The 20593-nt window shown below is 37.6% G+C and overlaps 2 protein-coding genes across 3 annotated transcripts; one reads left to right on the top strand and one right to left on the bottom strand.

The window, feature by feature from the left end:
• The first annotated feature begins 6910 nt into the window (after positions 1 to 6910).
• Positions 6911 to 10896, top strand: LOC144082813 (insulin-like). 2 transcript variants are annotated; one of them, XM_077610239.1, is made up of 4 exons: positions 6911 to 7127; positions 7216 to 7247; positions 9614 to 9814; positions 10472 to 10896. In XM_077610239.1, exons 1-4 carry the CDS (start codon positions 7069 to 7071, stop codon positions 10615 to 10617), a joined length of 438 nt encoding a protein of 145 aa, XP_077466365.1. In that variant the 5' UTR covers positions 6911 to 7068; the 3' UTR covers positions 10618 to 10896. The 2 variants fall into 2 exon arrangements, with proteins under 2 accessions (XP_077466365.1, XP_077466366.1); XM_077610240.1 differs by having other exon boundaries at positions 6936 to 7001; positions 7186 to 7247.
• LOC144082812 (uncharacterized) lies at positions 10875 to 20538 on the bottom strand. Its single transcript, XM_077610238.1, has 20 exons — positions 20403 to 20538; positions 19790 to 19888; positions 19617 to 19699; positions 19170 to 19247; positions 18824 to 19012; positions 18634 to 18720; positions 18186 to 18297; positions 18025 to 18090; positions 17538 to 17611; positions 17391 to 17461; positions 16936 to 17303; positions 16708 to 16856; positions 16354 to 16568; positions 14379 to 14495; positions 14166 to 14309; positions 13374 to 14087; positions 13219 to 13291; positions 12817 to 12993; positions 11651 to 11804; positions 10875 to 11556 (listed from the first exon to the last, which is right to left on the bottom strand). Exons 1-20 carry the CDS (start codon positions 20446 to 20448, stop codon positions 11528 to 11530), a joined length of 3045 nt encoding a protein of 1014 aa, XP_077466364.1. The 5' UTR covers positions 20449 to 20538; the 3' UTR covers positions 10875 to 11527.
• Positions 20539 to 20593: the final 55 nt, after the last annotated feature.

The following is a 20593-nucleotide window of genomic DNA, read 5'->3' as shown; positions in this document are numbered from 1 at the left end:
TTTCATTATGCCCTTCATTAAGGAGCATAAATAACTTGCATAAATGTGCCGGCACACCGTGACACACCCAATAACGCTGCCAAGTGATATTCATCTTGCTCCCAGTGAGACGACATTACCTTGCTGAATTATATCTATTAGTTCCCAGTGGACCCTCCCACTCAATCAAGACAGCAGTCCTCATATGGCAGCTTTAGCTTTCTACGCTTTATTACATCTTCTTTACCCAACACGTAACATTAATCGCCTTAATGGCCATCATGACCTCTTTCACCATGTTTCATAAAATAAAAATATGAATAAAGCCCATTACAGTCTCTATTGTGGATAGTCAAAGTGATAAATGTGTTAGCTCTATCAGAAGGATTGGCTGTGTGAACCCTCAGCTTGGTTGCGTTAAATTGTTCTCAGTTTTCATTCATTTTCCATACTGCTTATCCTCACAAGGGTTGTGGGGGTTGCTGGACCCTATCCAGCTAACTATGTCGCCGGCCAATTTCATTTGCATAAAGACATTAAGACGAAACACATACATATGTGCTCAATTGGTAGAGCAGGCTGTTCAGTGGCCAAAGGGTCGGTGGCTTTATTAAATTCCCATTCACCCTTTCTGCTATCAAAGTGGTTGGTGGCTTGAATTCCCATTCACACTGTCTGCTATCAAAGTGTCCTTTTCTATTGCCGTATCTGTTTAAACAAAGAATAAAAAATCAAAAAAGAACCCTGTCCTGGGTATTCCCAGGTAGGCTTAAACTCACCATAGATCCTGGTAAGGATACGCAGCATGGAAAATGGATAGATGTGTGCATCTTGAAATTACACGATCAAACAAAATGCACATTCTGAACAAATTATAATCCAGCCTTCTCGTTATGTTCTTCCATTATCAATGAATAACATCATTTAGTTCTGTATCGAATTAAATTAATTAAGAGATCAAGGCCGATTTCAATAAACAAATGTCTTATTTTTTCCCCATAAACATTTAGTCCTCGGTTTTATTCAACACTTTCTTCATCCTTTTCATGTGGCAACTTAAAAGCAAAGTCATGCAAAGAATTGATGTCTCCTTTCATTTACTTCAACAGTGCACAAAATACATCTACATGCATTAACGGTTAATATCGCTTCTAAATGAGCGTCAAAAACATTTTGTTGTTCAGGGGAGTACAACTACAAAGTGTTTTGTGTTGAGGCGCAGCAATGATAAATTGGATTATGCTTAATGAAAAACACCATCACTTTATACAATTTAAAGTCTTCTCTTTAAATTTGTAATTTCGGTATCCTGCATTGCCCTTGAAATGTTTAAACTAGGATTGTTGAAGGAATCAACGAACAACGGGGCACAGAGTTCCCCAGACACATGTCCTTAATTCTAAAATGAACAAGCTTTTACAAGCTCATATTTCAAAATTGGAGTAGGGAGGACCATGAAAAGAGCCTTGGTAGACCTCTACCAAAGCTTAAACGCATTTCTCCTTTAATAGCAAAAAAGGAGGTACAATTAAAGATACAATGATTTCTTCTAAACTCAATTAAATCCAATGTTATCATAACATATTGAATTGAATGCAGTGCATGAGGAAAATCTTACCCCCTCATGTTTTCAAAAGATTTTGCTTATCTGCTATCCAAGTGTTATTAGCTCAGCAGTCAGCACGCTGAGCTTCTATAGTAAAAGCCATGTTCAATCAGGTGGTGGAGTACACAGTGATAGCACCATCACCATCAAACCTGCTAACCTACAATATATATTCATTTAATGTACTAAATCATAAGAATAACATTCATTTAAATTTGATCAAAGAAAACAATAACAACATTTATTCAGCAACGTTCAGTAATTTAAAAAAAATAGGGGCGGGAACAAGTTAAAATTTCACCCTATAAGATGTTATACTATATAATATGCAATACTTTGGATAGTAGCTACAAATTGGGCAAAACCGTTTTCCAGCGAAGTTGCACCATGCATCTACTTTGCTTTTTTAGGATTAGGCCACTACACCAAGTCACTATGCAATTTAAGCTTAGTTGATTGATTCTGACCTTTCTTTGACTGTAGCTGCTCTGCACAATCTCCATGTAACAGCCTCCCTTCTCCTCTTTAACAAGCACCTCCGGTTAATCTTACTCATATGTCTGCCTGTCAATCTACTTTCTCGATACTCAATCATTAGGCGGAAGAGGCAGACTCGCCACCCCATCGATTGATTAAAAAAAAGCACAAATACACACACAAGTGGGCAGGATGTGGAAAGACAAATCTTCTTTCCCCAGAAGTCCACTCGTACCAAATTGTTCAACAACATTCAAGTTCTTTACACAGCTTTTTATTGACGAATAAATAAATAACAGGGGAGGCCTCAAGTCTGATTAGTTAACTTTTGAGAATATGAATGAGTCCCAGTCATTATTCTATCCATGCTTGCAACACTGTATTCTATTGAAAATCTGAATAATGCCAAGAAGCGAGGTAGCTCCTCTTACTGATGAGCTGTCAATCTCAAAGAAGACACAAACTCAAAGAGAAACTTTAAACAGGGCTCAAAGCCAGCAATTAACTTTTTTTTGTGGTGATGCAGCAGATCTACTTCTAGTTTTACAGTATTTTCAAGCTTATTAAAATCCAACTTGTCTCTGTCATTCGGTACACGGTCGATTGGTCGCCGGACTTTTGGTCGCCGATCTTTTGGTCGCCGGTCTTTTGGTCGCCCGGAAGGTAAGTGATAATTACCATTTAAATTGTTGCTCAAATTCCCTAAATACAAACTGCGAATTACTATTTAGTCATACTTAATGCCCTATTAATTATTAGGCTAAAGAAAAGCTCAAAATTTCCCGGACTTTTATTGTTTTTTGTTGGAGAACTTGTTAAGACCCTGACTGACGTAGCTTCTTAAAGGGACAACGCATGTACATACAAACTCTTATACACTCAGACATCGGCTCAGTGAAACTGCTCATGGCCATTGTTGGCTTTTATTGATGCGTAGACCGTGTTGTTTTACCTTGTTTTGTCGCCGGTCTTTTGGTCGTCGGTCTTTTGGTCGCCGGTGTTTTGGTCGCCCGTAGTCACGGTCGGGGCGACCAAAAGACCGCGACCAAAAGACCGGCGACCAAAAGACCGGCGACCAATCGACCGCACATGCTGTCATTCAGTCATGCGCTTCCTTCCTCACGGGAGATAGTCACAATTTTAGCATGTAGTCATGTTCTCACCTGTCAAGATGTGCTCTTTCCGAGCTCTGCTCTTTGACATTACCTGTCAAATTCCTATCTGTTTGCACGTCGTTCTGTGATTTCATTTAATTTAAAATGTTCATTACTGATAGTTGCATGTGAGTATTGTATTTGCGCATGTGCTCTGCAAGGGTCCCGTCAGATGTGTACAAAGTGGGTCATGGCAGAGGTTTGTACTGCGTTAGTGACTGTCACTGCCAGGACGAGAGAGCAAAGAATCTTGGCAGCGCTCCCCCACTCATTCACAATCACACACAGGTGCTTTGTGGAATTGGTGACGTTCCGTCATGGATAGAAGCCAGCAGGCCATGACTCACATAAAGGGCAATGTCTGGAACAGACAGAAGCGTCCAAGCTGTCTTTTGCTTGTTCGCTCCCACATGCATGGGACAACGTTTGCATAAATCAGGACACTTGACCTGGCAGATTCCAAAACTCTTTGCCCTTCTCTTTTAACACAAGTTCATCATTTTTGTTCAATTTTTGATTAAGTTCTTTTAATAGCACTGATTAAGAATGAATCTTTATGGAGCAATCCAGTTCTTGGAGCAGAAAACTCTAATTACTTTTCCCCTCTCATGGTTCAGTCATTCCAATAAAAAAGTAGTGATCCAAGCTGTTGGGTGCCACGTCACTCAGTGATTCATTTTTTTTCTTTCTTTTTTTTCTCATGTTCAAAGTCTTTTCAGTTTTCTCCCTCCGAGTGTCGTGGATAATTACGGCAAAAATAAAAAGGCTGTAAAAGCTGATTAACAACCTATCCGGAAGCTGAACTCTTCATTCCCTTTAAATGCACAAGAAGAGAAGGCAAGTTATGTAACTTCCACCTCGGGGACCCAGCCGACTTTCTGCCCAACTTTGCCTCTGCCTCGTGTCTGGGCCGTCTGAGGCTAGAAAATGTGGCTTTTTGATGTGCGTGTTTGAAGCCGACGCTACGGCAGGGGCAAGGAGGAAGCGGCTGTTGTTCACAGCTCGCAGTGCTCAGCTGCTCTCCCTCGAGGAAGGAGCTTCAAAGCATGGCAAAGTTCGACCTTTCCTGGATTCGCATTTAACACCTTTTTAAAGCGCAGTGCCAAAGTGACGGATAGCTTCCAAGCTTTTACTTTTACCAATGCCCAAAGGACCCAACATTTATTTGTGATAATTTGACATACCTGCCCTCTCTTTACTGTTATTCATCACCTAGTCTCAAAGAATGCCTAATTACTACAATATGTACCGTGTGCTTTTCTTTATTAGTTCAAGTGGTAATCATATCAATTATTTCCTAGTATTGTATAAATTCCACCCGTCCATGACTCATGAGCATTCTCAATCTCTTTCAGATGCATACATAAGAATAAAAAGAATATATAAACAGCCTATTTATACATGTTCTCTTTGTAGTATTAGTACATTAAATTAAATCACTGTGCATTTACTGAAGAGAAGGAGATATAAGTGTCGCAATAGCAATATAGTGAATTAATTCAGGTGCTCATGTTGAAGGAAAATAGAGTGTTTGCCCCAGGCAGCTGTGAGTTGTCCTCCGGCTTGTGTACACAGCAAAAAGCTTCCATCACCCAAATGCAGACATGGCATATGGGATATTTTGTTTTAAATGTTGCTATTATTTTCTGTGCCTGTGATGGGTAAAGATCAAGTATTAGCCTAAAATTATGATCTTCAGCAACAAATGGGCAATTGTCAAATGAAGATAGTGTGGATTTTGACATCAGTGATTCACAATGCAAGTTAATTCAGTGCTTCTACAGAATCTTGACTACTTGAGAAGAATTATAGAATTTTAAATGTATTGCACATATAACATGATTTCTGACTGCAAATGGCCCTTTATGCTTTTTCTGTTGACCAAAAAATGGCAATTGTCATTTTAGCTGATCTCCATTTGTTGTTGTTGTTGTAATGTAGAAGTAAAAAGAAATTTAACCATTCAAAGAACTGATGTTAACTTCTAAAGGTGAATGTACAGCTGGTGAATACATATAACCTTCATCTGTTATAAAGAGCTAAAGGGAGTGAAGCACATTTATAGAAGCTACATTATTCCATCTGATCTGGGACAGTTGAGCCAATGCTCAACATGCAAATCTATTTCCTGAAGCAAAACACTAGGAAAAAGACTAATGGGAGTCCCAGGAATGGAACTTGAAACATAATACCTTTTTTCTTCTTCTTTTAAATAATCAATAGTGAGTTCTCCACATCATTGTGGCGACATAATCAATTAAAAAATATAATTACACTATCCCATATGAGGGATGTACTGTATCACCAAAAATATTTCAAGTGATATTTGCAAACTTGCAACATCTGGTTAAGTACTATAAAGTGGAAACATAGTGGTCATGAAATAAGCATATTTTTATAAGAAATGCAGTGTCTACTATATACTTCAATACAATTGCATCATTTGTGGTGACTAGAAATGTTAGGTGATATTTTGCAGATGTTTATAAATGTATCCAAGGAGGTTTTATTTTTTTAGTATGTCTGGAATCAGGGCATCTTTAACTCAAGATAGGCCATACTGCATAACAAAATTTTCATTTAGAATTTCACTTACCACAATAAATCAAATTAATGAGAACTTGAAGTAATTATATTCCATTGTCTATTAATCATTGATATTGTCCACTTGTTTTAATGACCTGTATCTTATCTAATTCAATTGCAGATGTTGTTTTACAAGGCATATTACTAGCAACCAAGGTAAAAATGCTCATATAAAAAGATGGAAAGAAGTGATTGTAAGCAGTAATGTATCCAACTACTGAGTCATCCTCTGATATAAAATTATATTATGTGTGACCTCTCATTTAAATCTGGCCAACCCTCAGAAAAGCACTCTGAAATTAAAGAAAACAGCTGCTACACATGACAAGAGACAGATTCTAAGTCATTAATAACTTTTATAGAAGAAACGCATAATATATCTGATCATGGCTATTCAGCACACATCAGATATACCATGTATTTTTATTATCTACAGTTGGTTTAAGAGACCACAAATGATAAGAATCGCTCATTACTGATACTAAATAATCACGTACCATATGTGGTTGAAACTAGATTTATACGCCATTTTGGACAATGTTTATGAGGATTTGTACCTTACAATACAAGGGACACCAGCTAAAAGGTTGGAGGAAAGACAAAAATGATATTGTAATATTGTTGTGATTGGCCAAGCTATAAAAATCGAGACATTTAGGGATGTTTTGTGGAAATAGTCTTTTCGATTGCCTCATGATTTGTCTTGATGACAGTGTGACACCAAATGTATGACAAATTCCCGGTCATCATAGCAACCACACATTGGACTTGATGCCTGGTAGCGCATTAAATATATTCAAATGGCAACAGAGTTTTCGCTGTCAGTATCTTACAGGCTACAAAAGGTTATCTCTGACAAATAACATCTGCAAATAAATATGTGATCAGCTGGTTTTGTGAGGTACAGTATATCTACCATACTACCATAATGATTTGAGATTAACTATCAGATGCAAACTTTTGGTTTTAATTCTCATTATCATGTTTTTTTTTTTCTCCATACATAGACAAACTATCTATACCACTAGTGGTCACTACTCATCCAGGAAATCCTTTAATCTACTACCCAACGTCATCAGCGAACGTGACATATGGTGTTTGTCTGTCACCCAGTGAACTCTACCTATCAGACTATCACGCAGCAGGTGTGCAGATTCTCTCTCAGAATGTCTTCAACTTTGTCTGACTGCTGTGCTATGGTAATATAGAGTAAATGACTTAGTGTTACTCAAAGGTAGATCAGGATATTTAAAGGTCAAGGTGTAAATGAGAGGGCTGGAGTATCACACCCATGATGACAAAGGGCAGGTGCACGTATTGATACTGTATGTCTTGGAAATGTAGCCAAGTAGAGATGTTCTCTGTACTTGTATAACCCAATAGCTCTACTCCCATTTCATCTGCAACGACCAGCTGCTCTGCAACAACTGAGGCCTCAAACAGAGGTAAGCATTTTTTTGTGCTCCCTAAAGACTTTAACTTAGAAAATAACCATGTAAAAAATAATCCGAATGAAATTAATGAGCAGCGCAGGCAGATCTATTATTCGGGCCGTCCACTGTGCCAAGACCCTGGCATACAGCCAGCCGTGGACAGAGAACTGGTAGGCCAGATAGAGCTAAATGTCGTAATGCCTGGCACTGGTGCATTGTTAAAGATTACTGTTATAATGATTCATGTCCAAGCCAATAATCTGCAGTACAGAATAAAACCGCCACAAAAGCCTTGCATAGTTTTCAAATAACTGCTAAATGTGTTCACCTTGAAAGAGAAGCTGCTACTTGAAAAGTGTAATATTCATTACAAAAATGGTTTAATTAATGACACTGATAACAATTCTGCATCAATGGGAATCTCAGCAAAGCACCAAGGTAGGGATTGACCTTGAGAATATACTGACACAATCTTCAATGATTTTGGAGCACAGGCCTTCCCTTCATTTATCATCAGTCCAACTCAAAATTTAAGATAAAGCCCATTTAATCAATACTACAGTTAATTTCCTGTTTACAGACATAATTAATTAAACGTCCATCAGAAATCTTGGGTCCTCAAAATAATTATTATACCTTTTTGTTTTTATATAATGTTCATCGCTCATGCACAGTACTCAGTCATATGTTAGAAAGCTTTTTATCAGTCAAATTTTAATTTCCTTTGTGGATTCCAAGAATGACCTAATTCAATATACATGTTGTCAAACATTTGGAGAGAAGTGATATAAATGTGAAAGATATTGACAAAATGTGATTTAAAATGGATTGTAGTCTCCATTGTTTGAATGTGTAATGACCTTTTCCACCTGAAAGCAGGTTCAATATGCTAAATTCAACTCTGATAAGAGCCAGTAATCCTGAACCGGTCGACCTGTCTCGAGGGTTCATACCAAGGTAGAGAAATGTTAAGCATGTTGGATCATTCCCAAGTATTATCCTGAAACAAGGTAGTAGCCAATTGGAGCTGAACTTTTAGGCGTTTTCTTTCTCATTTCGTTTGGCAGGAGCCTTGCGTTCTTGTAAATTACAATTTGCATCTTTGACTATGTTCACGCTGCAGGGTCTAATGCCCAAACTAGATTTTATGTCAAATGTAATCATTTTCATATACTGTAGTTCTTCCTACCGTAAGACAAATGAACCCGTGACTGCTCTGTTTATTAATTTATCAGTTTGAAAACATCTTATTGTTACCACTGATTGTTTTTAGGTTGTTTCTTTACCATTCCTTTTCACCCGTATATTTTGTCAATTGTAAAAGTTGCCTTTTAAAGACATACATAGGTCAGATGAGCATGTGATCTTACAGCAGTTATTTAAATGCACATCCCTGCAAAGCTTGGGTCGTACATTTGTAATAATTGTTGACCATTAACATTGCATTTAAAAAATTAGTTTCATGTCATATTGAGCAAAAGAAATCTGAACTGCCCTGCAGTGTCAATGTAGACAGGCTCTAAAATAGACTTTAACAGAGTACCACTGTAATCCAGTCCGGTTGAGTCTGTCTGGATCATGTTTTGACATATTCTATCTTTGTCTCATTTGTGAAAGGTTTGAGGTCAAAGGTATTTTAAACGTTTGAAATACACTTTGGTAAAAAAGTTTACTTCTTAAAAATAAGAGGCCTATGACTAGACTGTTAATTCAATTGAGATTTTTTTCTTTACCAACGAAGAAACAAGGTCAAGAAACGAGGTGTAAAAAGTTATTTTAGCTGAATAAGTTATTTTAAAACTTCCTTTTAGTATCCATCTATATCACTTATGTCAAAGTGGCGGCCCAGGGGACAAATCTGGCCCGCCGCATCATTTGGTGTGGCCCGGGAAAGTAAATCATGAGTGCCGACTTATTGTTTTAGGATCAAATTAAAATGAAGAGTATAGATTTATATTAAATGTCCTGATTTTCCCCCTTTTAAATCAATAATTGTAATTTTGTAATCATTTTTTCTGTTTTTAGTTCAAAAATCCTTTTGTAAAATCTAAATATATATTAAAAAAACTAAAATAAACATTGCTTTAGATCTATAAAAACTTAATATTCAGGGATTTTAATCCAGTTATTTTAATCCATTTACCAAAAATAAGTATATTATAATAAATATTATATCTAAAATGGTCCGGCCCACGTGAAATAAAGTTGACGTTAAAGCGGCTCACGAACCAACCCGAGTCTCACACCTCTGATCTTTATGATAGTGTCTTAATTTTCAAATTTATAGATACATTATTAAACCATAAGTGACCAGTCAAGCAGAATTCCCCAGAGGCATCTAACAGAGAAGTTCTCACATGCAGTATTTTCTTCATCAGGTCCCCATTCTATGGCCAACACATCATGGGTGTTGTGCATCCTGTTTCTACTGGTGTTCCCTGTTCCATGGGTCTCCCCTGTACCCACCCAACACCTCTGTGGCTCTCACCTTGTGGACGCTCTGTACTTTGTATGTGGAGAGAGGGGTTTTTTCCACAGCCCGAAACGAATTCACAAGCGGGATCTGGAAAACTTGCTCCGTAAGGCTATTCAAAAATCCTCTTTTGTGGAAGTCTTGGATATGTGTGGATTTTTCACCTTTAATGTTTTAGTTAGAGATAAAAAGTAGCATCTCAGACTACTACTTTGGCATTTCTTCAGTCTTATTAGACTCTGTGGGAGAGGTGGAGTTGATCTCAGGTGACTTTAAGAGATAGAATACACACTGGGCTGGTTGGCAGCCAATCACAAGGCACACTCACTCAGCCAATTCAATTATTTGTGCTCAGTGTATCTCCTCGCAAAAATTCTTTATAAGGTCACTTTGAAATATACTCACAAATCTGCCAGATTATGTGAGCTGTAATATGAGCATTCACAGTCACATCAGTTGCCAAGAGAACTTGAATATAAACATATGAAATTATAGTCCCAGCAATTGAAAGAACTTTTTAAGTATTGTAAGTGCTTGGTGGCAGGAGCCATTGGAAAAAAATAGCCATGTTAGAAGCTATTGGAGGGCAACCATACCCCACCTCTCCACGAAAGAGGGCCTATGATGACTAAAAGGATTGAAGCAATCAGATTACTTAGCCAACCATTAAGGCTCCATTGAAGTGTGATGAGCCTTAATGCTCATAGAAGAAGTTTGCACAGCAGGCAGACTTAACTTGGCTTTGTAAACTTTCACCTCTCAGGGTTCACGTCTACAAGGGTCAGAAAAGAGCAGCAGATGTGGAGACATTTTTCTGGAGGCAAGGATTCCAAGGTGAAGAGAGGCATTGTGGAGCAGTGCTGTCATAAGCCATGTGGTATTTACCACCTAGAAGCCTACTGCAACTGACACACTAACTCAACATTCAGAGCCACTTGTGGAAAAAGATATTGAATTCCATGTTTGGCTATGTTAGAAAGATGGGAAATAAAGCTTCATGAACCATAAACTAAGGCTCTTCTTTACAAAGATGTAATTTTGTTAGAATATAATGCAACGACATGAATTTCTTGCAGCATTTCTACCAAAGCCCAAAATCCAACAGTGCTCTCTGCTGGTGAGAAACTATAATATACAGTAGAACGAAAAATGATATGACGGCCACATAAGAGTTGAAAGACTCCTTTATTTAAAATACAGAAAGATGTGCACCCAAATACATTAGACAAAATTTCTGTCTTTCAGACACAGACTATACTATAACTAGAGATAAAAGGTGACAACACAACAGTAGGCCTCTCAGAAAAAGAAACTTTACCAAATTTGTCAAAACCTTTTGTTCAGTTTTGAATGTGTATGTATGCTGTGTATTGATTTAGTATTGTTTACTCAAATGTAGTATTTGTCCCACACTCAAATATTGAATGCATTCATACATCTACCTGTGCGAGGAAGCAGCCAAATTTAAACATTTCCTCATTCAGTCACTCAAATGTGACAGGCATAATCTATTTTTGAATAGATTCATTAAAAAAAAGAAGGAAGAAAAGTTGATCGTTATTTTCTTAAAGAAAAAAACCTTGTGGGACACTTATATCCAAAGAGGCCGAGACACAGTATTAGAATGCAGACTATACTGACTAATACTAAAAAGTAATGCGTCAATTCTACACAAAATGTATTCTTCAAGATTTAGGCGCTGTCCACATGCTGCAGGGTATTTCTTAAAAAAATCAACTTTTTCTATGGTTTGGGCTTGGATACCTAAAACATCAAACCTAATGTAAAAAACAAGAATCTTCACCATTGATGTTGTGGTCTAAAATAATCTCTTTGCTGTGGGATTTTCTGCAAAATAAAAGGTTCCCAACAAAATCAATAAATATCCTACTTGAATTTAATCTTTAGAAAAGTAGTAGAAAACAAGATATTGACCCCTCACCTTGTTTCAGAGGTGTTGCTGACTCAGTGTGTCTGTTCTCTTTATTATGTTGGAATGCTTTACTGGGATCAAATCTGCGCTGAGAATCATCCTTAAACTTTGATTTTAGATCAGTCTTCTGGCCGTTTAACTGTGAGCGAAGCTTCATCACCTCCTACACAGAGTCAAGAAAAGTGAAAAAAGTGTGTTGAAATGGTAATTTTCTGAACATTTATATTGGTCAATGTTGCAAGTTAACATTAGGGGAAACCGATCTGTCACGCTCCTGTTTAGAGCTCAGGGCTTCAAATGCATGACAGCTTGCTTATTTACCAGGCAGGCCTTTACAGTTCCTGGAGTATTTAAAGCCCAAATGTGCAATAGAACACTGCCCGTTATCCAATGGAATTCTGCCGATTAACGTAGGTTGATCATTTATCCAGGAAATCACATTTTCATATTTGGCTTCAATAGCTTTTGTCTACCTTAACTGTGAATTTTCTTTTTTTTATGTAAACATATTGCCTGAAAGGTATTTTATCATTTTAATACTGTCCATTGTTGTGACTGCTTCTAGTGAGGAATGTTTAAAATTTCATAAAATTGATTTGAAATGTGAAGTATAGATTAGCTCCTATCAGTGTTCCCTCTAAGCTGCGCGCGTGCGCAATTGCGCACTACTCTCGTCCTCGCTGCGCAGCAGCAATCATATGGCGCGCAGTAAAAAAAATAAAAAATAAATCGGATTTTTTTTTTTTTTTTTTTTTTTTTTTTTTTTTTTTTTTTTTTTTTTTTTTTTTTTTACCCCTTTCCCCATGATGGCGCCGTTTAAGCGGCAGCAAGAGGCAGTAGCTCTGTCCACTTATGTTTTTCGTGTTTTACAGCATGTTTTACATGAAAAATGGACAGGTCGCCGAATGGACGTTCCGCCGAACGTTCATTCGGCGACCTGCCCGTCTGTCAAACGTCCGTCGGCGAAACGTCTTTTAGGCGAATCATCCGAGTACCGATGATGTCGCTCACACTGGTACTCAGTGCGCTCAGGGAGGTTGACTTTCTGCTCAGACCAACGAAAAATTAGAGGGAACATTGGCTCCTATCATCATTAGCCATAGTTAAAAATAATAATCATTATAATTTGGGACTACATTTTATCGCCATTCATTTGATGTGGTGTGGTGTGTTACCTGTTTCAGGTTAAAATTTTCATCTTTCAGCTTTATCACGTGTTTAATCTTCTGCTTCTGGTTCTGATGCCCCAGGAGATGGGCGTAAGCATCTGACAGTTTATTTAGCTCCTCCTGGTTCGCTCCATTTAGATTAAGGAGTGCATTTCGCTCAGCAGCAAAGTTATTCAACTGCTCCTGTAGGCAGCAGAAAAAAAGGTCAATTTAAAAGTGCATAATTGAGAGTGAAATTATTAGGTAGATGGATATGCAACTTTTAGCTACCAATTCTCAGTAACATAATCATATTTAATTATCTTAAATAATCATCAAAATGCAAAATACCTCTAACAAGTTACAGTTCATTTGTCGTGTATCAATTTAAAAACTGTGTTTTGTTTAACTTGTTCGGAAAGGACTGACCTCAAAAGGTTTTATTTTAGCATGTAGCTCCTCATACAGTGCCCTCCAGTGTTCTGTCTCGGAACTTAGGGAACTTTAAAGAAAGAACATGTTTTGTACTGTGGAAATATGTTTGGCAGCAGCGCTTTTCATAAATGGTATATTAAGTGTCTCACCTCTCATCCTGTGTTTCAATTTGTTTCTGGAGTTTCTTTTGCTGCTCGTCCATCTCCCACTGAAGTGTGACTTTCTCTTGAGTCAGTGTGTCGACATGGTGCTGCAGTGAGCACCGCTCTTGTTCTTGGTCTTCTATTTGGTTCAGCAGACCCTCCACCTTCTCCTCCATGAGGGCCGTATGTGCCTGAAGGTTAACATACTTGGACTGAAGTTCATCGAGATGAGACTGAACCTGTTTCTTCTCTGTATCTGCCACCTCCACTTGATGCTGATATGCCAGGTCTGATTGGTGTGAGTGTTCAACTTGAGACTGGAGCTGACTTCTTTCCTCAGTCAATCTATTGAGCTCAGTCTGTAGTCTGAGAACCTCTGACCTAAGCATTTGAATGTCGTGAGTTCCAGCCTGCAGGGCAGCTCTTTCTACTTTAAGCGCTGTTTGATATTTAATTTTCTCCTCTTTTTCTTGCAGCAATTGTTCCATTACATTTTCCTTTTCTTGGCCGACTTCCTCGAGCTGTTTCTGGGCCATTTGTTCCCTATAGTGAAGCTGCGCCTCCTTCTCCTCTTTGACTAGCCTCAATGCATTTTCATTGTCTTTTGCCTCTCGCTGTAGCTCCTGCTCCAACAAAGAGATTTTCATAGCATGGCTCTCTTCCATAATCTGCATCTGCTGATCCTTTTGAGCGAGGCAAGCCTGTGTCTCCTGCAACAGTCTAAAGTCAGACATAATACAAAAAAATTAAACAAAAGGCGAGGGTAAAAATGTTTTGTGACCAAGGTAAGGAGCAAACCTTGCATTCTCCAAGGTCATTTGTTCCTCCTGATTTTTTTGTTGAATCACTTTGTCCCTCTCCTCCATCTGCTGGGTCAATTTTTGCAGCTCTTCTTTCATTTTCTTCTGGCTTTTGTCTGCTTCCTTCACAGCCTCTTTAGTACTTCATAGGACAACAGAATCTTAAACTAACAGAACACTGCAAAATAAGGCATATGATAGATAAACCAACCTTTCTAGTTCTATAGACATCTCTTCATTTTTTTCCAGGGAGCTTGCGTATGCTTCTTGGAGTTCTTTCAAGGCTGACAGATGCTCCTCTTTCAACAATGAAAGTTCTTTGGTCTTACTGCAAAGGACATGCTTTGGTACTATTGGTAGATCGTACACAATAACATTTTGATTCCTCCCCTCTGCCGATTTCCTTAGCTAGTAAGCTTTAGAGTGAACGGAGAGTGGATTTTCACCCCCATTCCTTGCCGCTCCCATACATGTTGATAGTCTAATGCGAGGTATATAATTATATAATTGCTGAGGTTTGTCAGTGACCTGTAAAAAAGATAGATTGTGAAAATTTAACTCCCTGAAAAGTAGACCTTGGAGCAAAAAAAGTTTGAACACCCCTGCAATAAGTGCTGTGTGATACCTTTCCACTAATGTGGTATGTTAGAAGTGCAATCAGTGGATTGGAGTCAGGTGCTTCCCATTTCAGCACAACCCCAGTTGGATTAAGTGTCTGTGGAACAAAAACCTGTACTATACCCACTCGCAGCGGCCCTCTAGGACCACTTTGCCCATCCCTGAATTCTAACCCTAACAAAGTAGATCGCGGGACGTTGGCTCATTGAAAAGTAGATCATGGAGCAAAAAAGTGTGAGCGCCCCTGCAGTAGACATTATGCTATAAAGTTTTTGGGGGCCTTTTTTTGTTTCTATGTCCTTTTAAAAGAATAATCGGCATTTAAAGCCTTTGGATTAGTATAAATTGGGGTTGACGTTTTACAATTTTCAAGAAAATTTGGGATGAAACATTTTGGGAATAAAAATGCTGAAAAATATGTATGAACTGTAATTTATGCTTCAGATTAACATATTTATTAAACACAATAATAAAAAAGACGAAATATTCTTGTTTAAAAAATTTGAGCAGAGGGAATATAACAATTATGTGGGTTTCCTATTATGTTAGTAAATATTTCAATGATCCAATATAGACGTAAGCATTATCAGAATTATCCACGCTAAAAAAACAACTATACATTCAAATGTTTTAGTGAGAATAATTTTTACTTACTAGTTAGATACTAGTCTCGTCATTGATGAAACTACGCATTCACTTTCTAATCAGTTTTCTACAGCGTGTCAAGAATATTTCCTGAACATTTGTCTTCATTAAGGAGATTAGGAGAGAGAAAGGATGAGCCAGCCCGTGGGACGCTAATGTTGTTATTTATCCTGTATAACAGATGTGCTACTCAGCTGGAAGCAGCGGTGTCTGCGGCAGCGAATGTCAAAAATGCTGCATTCCAGGAATTTAAACCCATGCTGAGATGAAAAATGCAGTTTATTTACTGACATGAATTGTAATAGAGTGCTAGTCACTTGAAACTATGTGAAGCAGGTGATTTGTATTTTTAGCAAAATGTTACTGCAGACCAAAATGAGTAAGCCATCAATCACATTTGTCAATAGATGAAATTATTTAACGAACAACTAATGGATTATCAAATTAGTCAACTGTATTGACAAACTAGTAATTTAGAAACCTTAGCTTTTAATGGTCCCGAATCTCAAAATCTAAAGATTTTAGGAGGAAATATTCTTATATTTCTGTTGTAAGCAAAGTGATTTTATGTGTTTCATAAGAGTAAAGCATTTGAAAACATGTTTTTACTTTTTCAAAGCAACATTTTTCCCTATTTTTAGATACTACTATATGGCCAAGATAAATGCTTTTGCAAGTTAATTTCATAAAACGAAAATGCACATACCATTTGTTTTTATTTACAAGGATATTGAATAAATTCAATGGGCGACTTATCTTGTATCTATACCTATATAATCTTGCAATTATACGGGAAGCTGCAGGTTGTATTATCAGATGTCATTCAGTGTACTTTAAAATGTTCATTCAAATAAAACAAAAATGTACAGAATGACACCATCTACTAAATTGAGAAGCTGATTAGAACTTTGATTACTACTCACCGCTCAAATAGTTCCCTGGTTTCACTCAGTTGTCTCTCCAGCACAATAATTTCCTGCTGACACTGATCTTTCACTTCATCTTGTCTTCGCTCCTGTTCCTCCATGAGAGCGAGTTCTCCCAACATCTCCTCCAGCTCCTCATTTAATTTATTTCGACACTCCTCCGATTCTTGTCGCCGTTGCTCTACCAGTACAGTCAGAGAATTTACCAGAGCCTGAGAAGTTAAAATCAAAGGGGGCAAAATTAGCTTCTGGAAAGGCATGTGCCACATCACAAATAAAGGGAATCAAATCAAAAGGGGAAAATATGTCATACAAGTAAAGCAAGGGAAAAATAATGTTAATAATAATGACCCTTTCTTTCATCAGTTCCTCAATGACTGAAGCATGTTCTTTCTGGAACCGAATCAGTCTCTCAGCTTCATCTCGATTAGCATCTTTCAGCAATTTGAGCTCAGTTGTCAATTCTTCTATTGTCTTGGAGCTCTCCTCTTGAATTTTGGCTAATAAATAATAATACAAATACATAGAAATGTATTAATTTGTTTTGCTATTTTTACTGATATCGGTGGGTCGGCATACTTTTCTCCTCTGTTGAAATCATAAACCTGTGTTCAAGATTCACAACTTTTTCATCCATCTCTCTCTCCATGTTTTGGAGGGCTTCCTGTAGCAGAGCCAACTCAGTCAACTGCTGACTAACTGTTGCTTGGGAGTCTTGGACTTCTTGGTTCGTGAATTTTAGTTGCATCTCCAATTCACTCACTGATTTTTGCGAAGCCTTAAGCTCTAACTCTTGGCTTTTCAAGTTTTTCTCTGCTTCTAAATAATTATCTTTTGAGGACTGCATCTCGTGCTGATATTTCAGCACTTCCTCCTCTTTTTGCCTAAGAGCAACCTCTGTACGTTCAAGCTTTATGCTGCATTGGTCTAGCTTGTCTTCTAGGTGCCTGCAGAACAAGAAAAAGATATTTAGTTACAGTATAGTGTTAAAATACAAAAATCTATATCAATACAGGGAACAATTGCTCATTTACTTTGTGTTCTGCTGCTCAATATTACAGAGAATGTCCTGCTGTGCTTTCTCTTGCAACTTTAAGCGGAGATCCTTCCAAAAAAAAAAACACAATTGTTAAATTATGCCTATAATGGACCAACATACTAATTTTTCATTTAATGCCTACCTGAATCTGATCATTCGCTGAATCCAGATATCCTTGCACCACCTTGACTTCTGCTTTGAGTTCCATTATCTCACCTGGAACAATATTGCAAGGGAAACGTTTGTTCAATTTAATGTAATCCAATATGTTGATCAAAAATGAATAAACTAAAGGAGTAAAATGTAAGCCTGGTGTCCGAATATGGCACTCCAAACAGGATCAAAATGTTAAAACAGAAAACAACTCTTCCACCTTTGGTTGCCAGAGAAGCTCTTTGCAATGGAGAATCATACCAATGTTGCCTTTCAATCGTAAAAGTTACCAGAGTCATTAGCAATGATCATGTGAACCTATAAATTGTGTAGTTTACAAACTGTGCATTATGCTTAAGTCGGTAAACGTAACGTTTAGTGCACCGGGGTTCCGTTAGTGCAGAAATTAAAATTTAAAAAAAAATCAATTTCAGTGAAGAAGAGAAGTTTGGTGCCTCCGTGAGGGGTCACCTCACCGAGTAATCTTTCAATCTGCTGCTCCAACTCCTCATTTTGGGCTTTCAGCATTTGATGGAGGCCCTCTGCATGACACATAAATATGAAATACAATTAACAAAAATATCTTACATTGGATGAAAACATGCTTAGGTGATCTGTTGCTGTAGTACTTGCTTACCATAGTCATTGTTTCTGTCTGTTAGAGATTTGACAGTATCCTTGTTAGCAGTTAGATCCATTTCTAACACCTTGAGGTGAGCATCAGCGTTGAGCTGCAGAATATTCAGCTCCTGCACTCATACAGTACATTTTCATACACAACTGAATATTTGGCAAATGAATATTTGCTCATCACAAATGATCTAACATTATGTTGCTATCCATCTATTTTCAAAAGCACATATCGTGGCCGGGATCATAAGACTTACTATATCTAAAATTAATCACCAGTCAGTCACAGAGCTCCTACAAACACAGATAACCATTTGCACTCACATTCACATCAAAACGAGTGAGAATGGATCAGACAAATGAATCATGTCAGTGGCTTACATTCAGTTGTTTTTCAAATAAGGATGGTTATGAAAACTTTTGTAATGAGGGGAATGGATATAGCTAAATGACACCTTATTTTTGGAGTCCAATTTGTTCCTGGCGTCCATTAACTCCATTGTCAGTGAATTGATCTTCTTTTTTGTCGTGTCAGCTGAAACCTGGGAAGAAACATGCTTCGTAACAATGTAGAGGCAGCACAAATAACCTCCATGACATATCTTCTCGTGACAATTTGGAAACGAGCCGCTATGTTAAACACACCTTATTTTTTAAGAGCTCATTGACTTTCTTTAGTTCCGCCTTCTGTCTTTCAAGGGAGGTGATGTTGGCAGATAGGCTGGTCTTTTCCCTAACTGCCGCCAAAAGTTTGGCTTCCATCTTTTTTAGGTCCTCTTCAAGAGAGAACAACCGACGATCCTGCTCCCCTCGCTGCTGCACGAGTAGGCGGATCTGCAAGGGGAAAATCTATTTTATTATAAAATATATAGACAATAAAAACCAGCTACCAGGAGTTGCAACACTTGTAGCATTCTTTTGAAACATTTATCATATCCAAGTCATTTTGAATTCTGGATTTCCTTTTCCAAATTTACTTATGTGGGTGCACCTCTTTTTCCAATAGTTGATGTTGTTTCATTTTCAAGGTCATGGAAGGTTCTTTCTTTCTTGTAGTTGACCCATCAACCTATAACATACATAGTTGGGTAAATATCTGTGCAGTTGGAGACACAATTGGACCCGAATTCGAGTCACCTGATTTTGAGGACCTGCCGATGCAGAGTCCCAATCCGATTCAGTATCAAGTAATAAAATAATAATATCATATTTATAACAGAGAATGGAATTTTTTCCTTGTACATTTGGAATATTTTGCTGCTATTTAGCACACAATTTAAACAAAACAATAAATACATTGTCAAACTTTTTCAGCCGATTCCAATCCTTAGAAAATTTTGTGATTGACCCTAATTTGCTATGATGTGATCAGATCGAGGACATCCCTGTTATATACGATATATTATTAAACTGTATTCTAATGTAAACTGCAACTTACCAGACCATCAAATGACATTGTTCTTCTGACTGGAGACATTAGAGCGACCCCGCAGGGGGATGATGGAGGCACTAAACATACACCTGATTTAAAAATATATATAAATATATTACATGTGCGCCATTATATTAGTTCTGGAGACATGTGCCTATCAGTGAAATAATGTTACCAACCTGCTTTAGACTCTTTAAACCGATCAGATCTCTCAAAGGATACAAGTCCTTTGGGTTCTTCAGCTTTGATGTTATAGATGCCCGGTGCAGGAGTACAACCTTTGGTAAAAATGTTCATAATCCAAAAACAATCATTCTACAAGTGGAAGGAATTTTCGCACCGAACTGCAGAGTTTGGCAAGGCCTGCCTGCGTCAGTATGATGTGCCAAAAACTTTCAAAGAAAAAAGGATATCGATTCCTATTAACGGACAGTTTAAATATTATTTAATTTACAATCTGTGAAATAACTTGAAATGAACGCCTTTAGTATCACGTTTAAAGCAACGCGACCCCATGACACACTATCGAGTATTTAGCACAACAGCTAAGAGATCAAAACAATACTTTTAGGGGGCAGAAGTTGTAGATTTTCAACATTCACATTCATGTTTACACGGCCATTTTGTCATTTATGAATTCAAAGTTTTGTGATGTTTTTCATCAAGCGTCTGTGTATCAACCATGACACTTTCTGGTGGGTCAGGTAAACATATACTACATATATTTTTTCTTTTAATTAACAAACATCAACATCTTTCCAGCTATTCAAACAGGCGGTTTTATTGACTTACCGACCGCTTCGTTGAACCTTTTTAAAGGCGCTCTTGAAAAAGACATCTCAAAACACTTAGTCTTTACCTCCTGCCTGTTGTCGTTCAGCCTTACAGTGAGACAACTAGAATAGGCGTTTCAGCGGGGAAATTTCAAATTTATGTCATGCACTCACTTCCGTATGTTGGACCATTCAGCGTCATTTGTTTCT

The sequence above is a fragment of the Stigmatopora argus genome, chromosome 9 (genome assembly GCF_051989625.1).
Source record: "Stigmatopora argus isolate UIUO_Sarg chromosome 9, RoL_Sarg_1.0, whole genome shotgun sequence".
Classification (NCBI taxonomy): Eukaryota; Metazoa; Chordata; class Actinopteri; order Syngnathiformes; family Syngnathidae; genus Stigmatopora; species Stigmatopora argus.
This window is presented reverse-complemented; position numbering and strand designations above follow the sequence as displayed.

Bases quoted from the DNA above. Each gene is read 5' to 3' on its own strand.
- LOC144082813 (XM_077610239.1), top strand. From the start codon at position 7,069: ATGAGAGGGCTGGAGTATCACACCCATGATGACAAAGGGCAGGTGCAC. The intron at 7,248-9,613 runs GTAAGCATTTTT...TTTCTTCATCAG, and splicing joins AACTGAGGCCTCAAACAGAG to GTCCCCATTCTATGGCCAAC. The intron at 9,815-10,471 runs GTAAGGCTATTC...TTCACCTCTCAG, and splicing joins GGATCTGGAAAACTTGCTCC to GGTTCACGTCTACAAGGGTC.
- LOC144082812 (XM_077610238.1), bottom strand. From the start codon at position 20,448: ATGTCTTTTTCAAGAGCGCCTTTAAAAAGGTTCAACGAAGCGGTCG. The intron at 17,612-18,024 runs GTGAGGTGACCC...ATATTGTTCCAG, and splicing joins GCAGATTGAAAGATTACTCG to GTGAGATAATGGAACTCAAA. The intron at 11,805-12,816 runs GTAACACACCAC...GACTCTGTGTAG, and splicing joins AAAATTTTAACCTGAAACAG to GAGGTGATGAAGCTTCGCTC.